Source organism: Pan paniscus, chromosome 6 (genome assembly GCF_029289425.2).
Source record: "Pan paniscus chromosome 6, NHGRI_mPanPan1-v2.0_pri, whole genome shotgun sequence".
Taxonomy (NCBI): domain Eukaryota; kingdom Metazoa; phylum Chordata; class Mammalia; order Primates; family Hominidae; genus Pan; species Pan paniscus.
This window is the reverse complement of record NC_073255.2, coordinates 168,576,778-168,578,778: the sequence shown is the minus strand read 5'-3', so window position 1 is coordinate 168,578,778 and position 2,001 is coordinate 168,576,778. Positions and strand designations below refer to the sequence as shown.

The following is a 2,001-nucleotide window of genomic DNA, read 5'->3' as shown; positions in this document are numbered from 1 at the left end:
TAGAAAAAGAATTATACACCACGACAAATGAGATTTATTCCAGGTATGCAAGGCTGGCTCAACATTCAAAAATTACTTCAGGCCGGGCATGGTAGCTCACGCCTGTAATCCCAGCACTTTGGGAGGCTGAGGCGGGTGGATTGCTTGAGGTCAGGAGTTCAAAATCAGCCTGGCCAAAGTGGTGAAACTCCGTCTCTACTAAAATACAAAAATTAGCCAGGCGTGGTGGTGTGTGCCTTTAATCCCAGCTATTTGGGAGGCTGAGGCAAGAGAATCGCTTGAACCTTGGGGGCAGAGGTTGCAGTGAGCCGAGATTGCACCGCTGCACTCCAGCTTGGGCGACAGAGTGAGACTCAGTCTCAAAAAATAAATAAATAAACAAAAATCACTTCATGCAATCCATCACCTCAACAGGCTAAAGAAGAAAAATATATAATCATATCAATAGATGCAGAAAAAACATTTGACAAAATCAAACACCCATTCATGATTTAAGGAAAAAAATCAGTGGACTAGGAATAGAAAGCAACTTCCTTACCTTAATAAAGAAAGTCGCCTGGCTACCCCCGAGGCCGCTGAAGGTCAGCGCAGTCGTGGCGTTCTCCGCACCGGCTGCCTACCTGACCCATCAGCAGAAGGTGTTGAGGCTTTAAAAGTGGGTGCTGTGCCACCTCGAGTTGTGTTGCATCCACAGGGACAAATACCGATACTTTGCTTGTTTGATGAGAGCCCGGTCTGAAGAACATACGAACGAAAAGGATATGATGAAGGCCACCCGGCTGCTGAAGGAGGCTGAGGAAGAATTCTGGTACCATCAGCATCCACAGCCATACATCTTCCCTGACTCTCCTAGGGGTACCTCCTATGTGACACACGAGTGCTACAAGGTCCCAGAATGGTGCTTAGATGACTGGCATCCTTCTGAGAAGGCAATGTATCCTGATTACTTTGCCAAGAGAAAACAGTGGAAGAAACTGCGGAGGGAAAGCTGGAAAAGAGAGGTTAAGCAGCTGCAGGAGGAAACGCCACCTGCCGGAAAGGAAGGTGATTTGCCCCCACTGTGGTGGCATATTGTGACCAGACCCTGGGAGCAGCCCGTGGAGAGAGAGAGAGAGAGAGAGACCTCCTCTTTCATGCTTGCTAGTGAAATACGTTACAGAACATACACTTGCTCTAATAAAAAATCAGTGAAATGGGAAAAAAAAAAAGAAAGCTTGCCAACCCCTACAGCTAATATTATACTTAATGATGAAACTAGATGGTTTCCCCTGAAAATCAGAAACAAGGAAAGGAGGTTTCCTCTCACCACCCTATTCAGCATCATACTAGAAGTCCTAGCTAAGACAGTAAGATAAGAAAAGAACAAAAAAATTAAACAGATAAGGAAGGAAGAAATAAAACTGTCTTTGTTTGCAAATGTGATGATTGTCAATGTTGAAAATTCCAAAGAACTGACCAAAAAACAAAAAAAAGTCTTGAAATCAAAAAGCAGTTACAGCAAGATTGTCGATACAAGGCTAATATACAAAATTTAATTGCTTTCCTATATACCCACAAGGAAAAAATGGATTATAAAATTAAAAATTCATCACTTATGTCAGCACCAAAAAATTGAAATACTTAGGTTCTAATCTAACAAAATAAATACAGAATCTATTTGGGGAAAACAATACAAGTCTGATAAAAAAATCAAATATCTAAATAAATGGAAATGTGTTCCATGTTCATAGATAGGAAGACCCAATATTGTTAAGATGTCAATTTTTTCCAACTGATCTATAGATTGAATGCAGTCCTAATCAAAATCCTAACAAGTTATTTTGTGAAGATCAAAAAAAGATTTAAAGTTTATATGGAAAGGCAAAAGACAAAATAATCAACACAATACTGAAGAAGCACAAAGTCAAAAGGCTGATATTACCTGACTTTAACACTGCTAATAAAGGTACAGTAATCAAGACAACATGATATTGGAGGAACAATAGAAGAATAAATCAGTGG

General features: G+C 40.5%; 1 protein-coding gene across 1 annotated transcript; it reads left to right on the top strand.

The window, feature by feature from the left end:
• Window positions 1-607: 607 nt before the first annotated feature.
• Window positions 608-1,468, top strand: LOC100976767 (NADH dehydrogenase [ubiquinone] 1 beta subcomplex subunit 9-like). The gene has a single exon (XM_034965006.3). It carries the CDS (start codon window positions 723-725, stop codon window positions 1,353-1,355), a length of 633 nt encoding a protein of 210 aa, XP_034820897.2. The 5' UTR covers window positions 608-722; the 3' UTR covers window positions 1,356-1,468.
• Window positions 1,469-2,001: the final 533 nt, after the last annotated feature.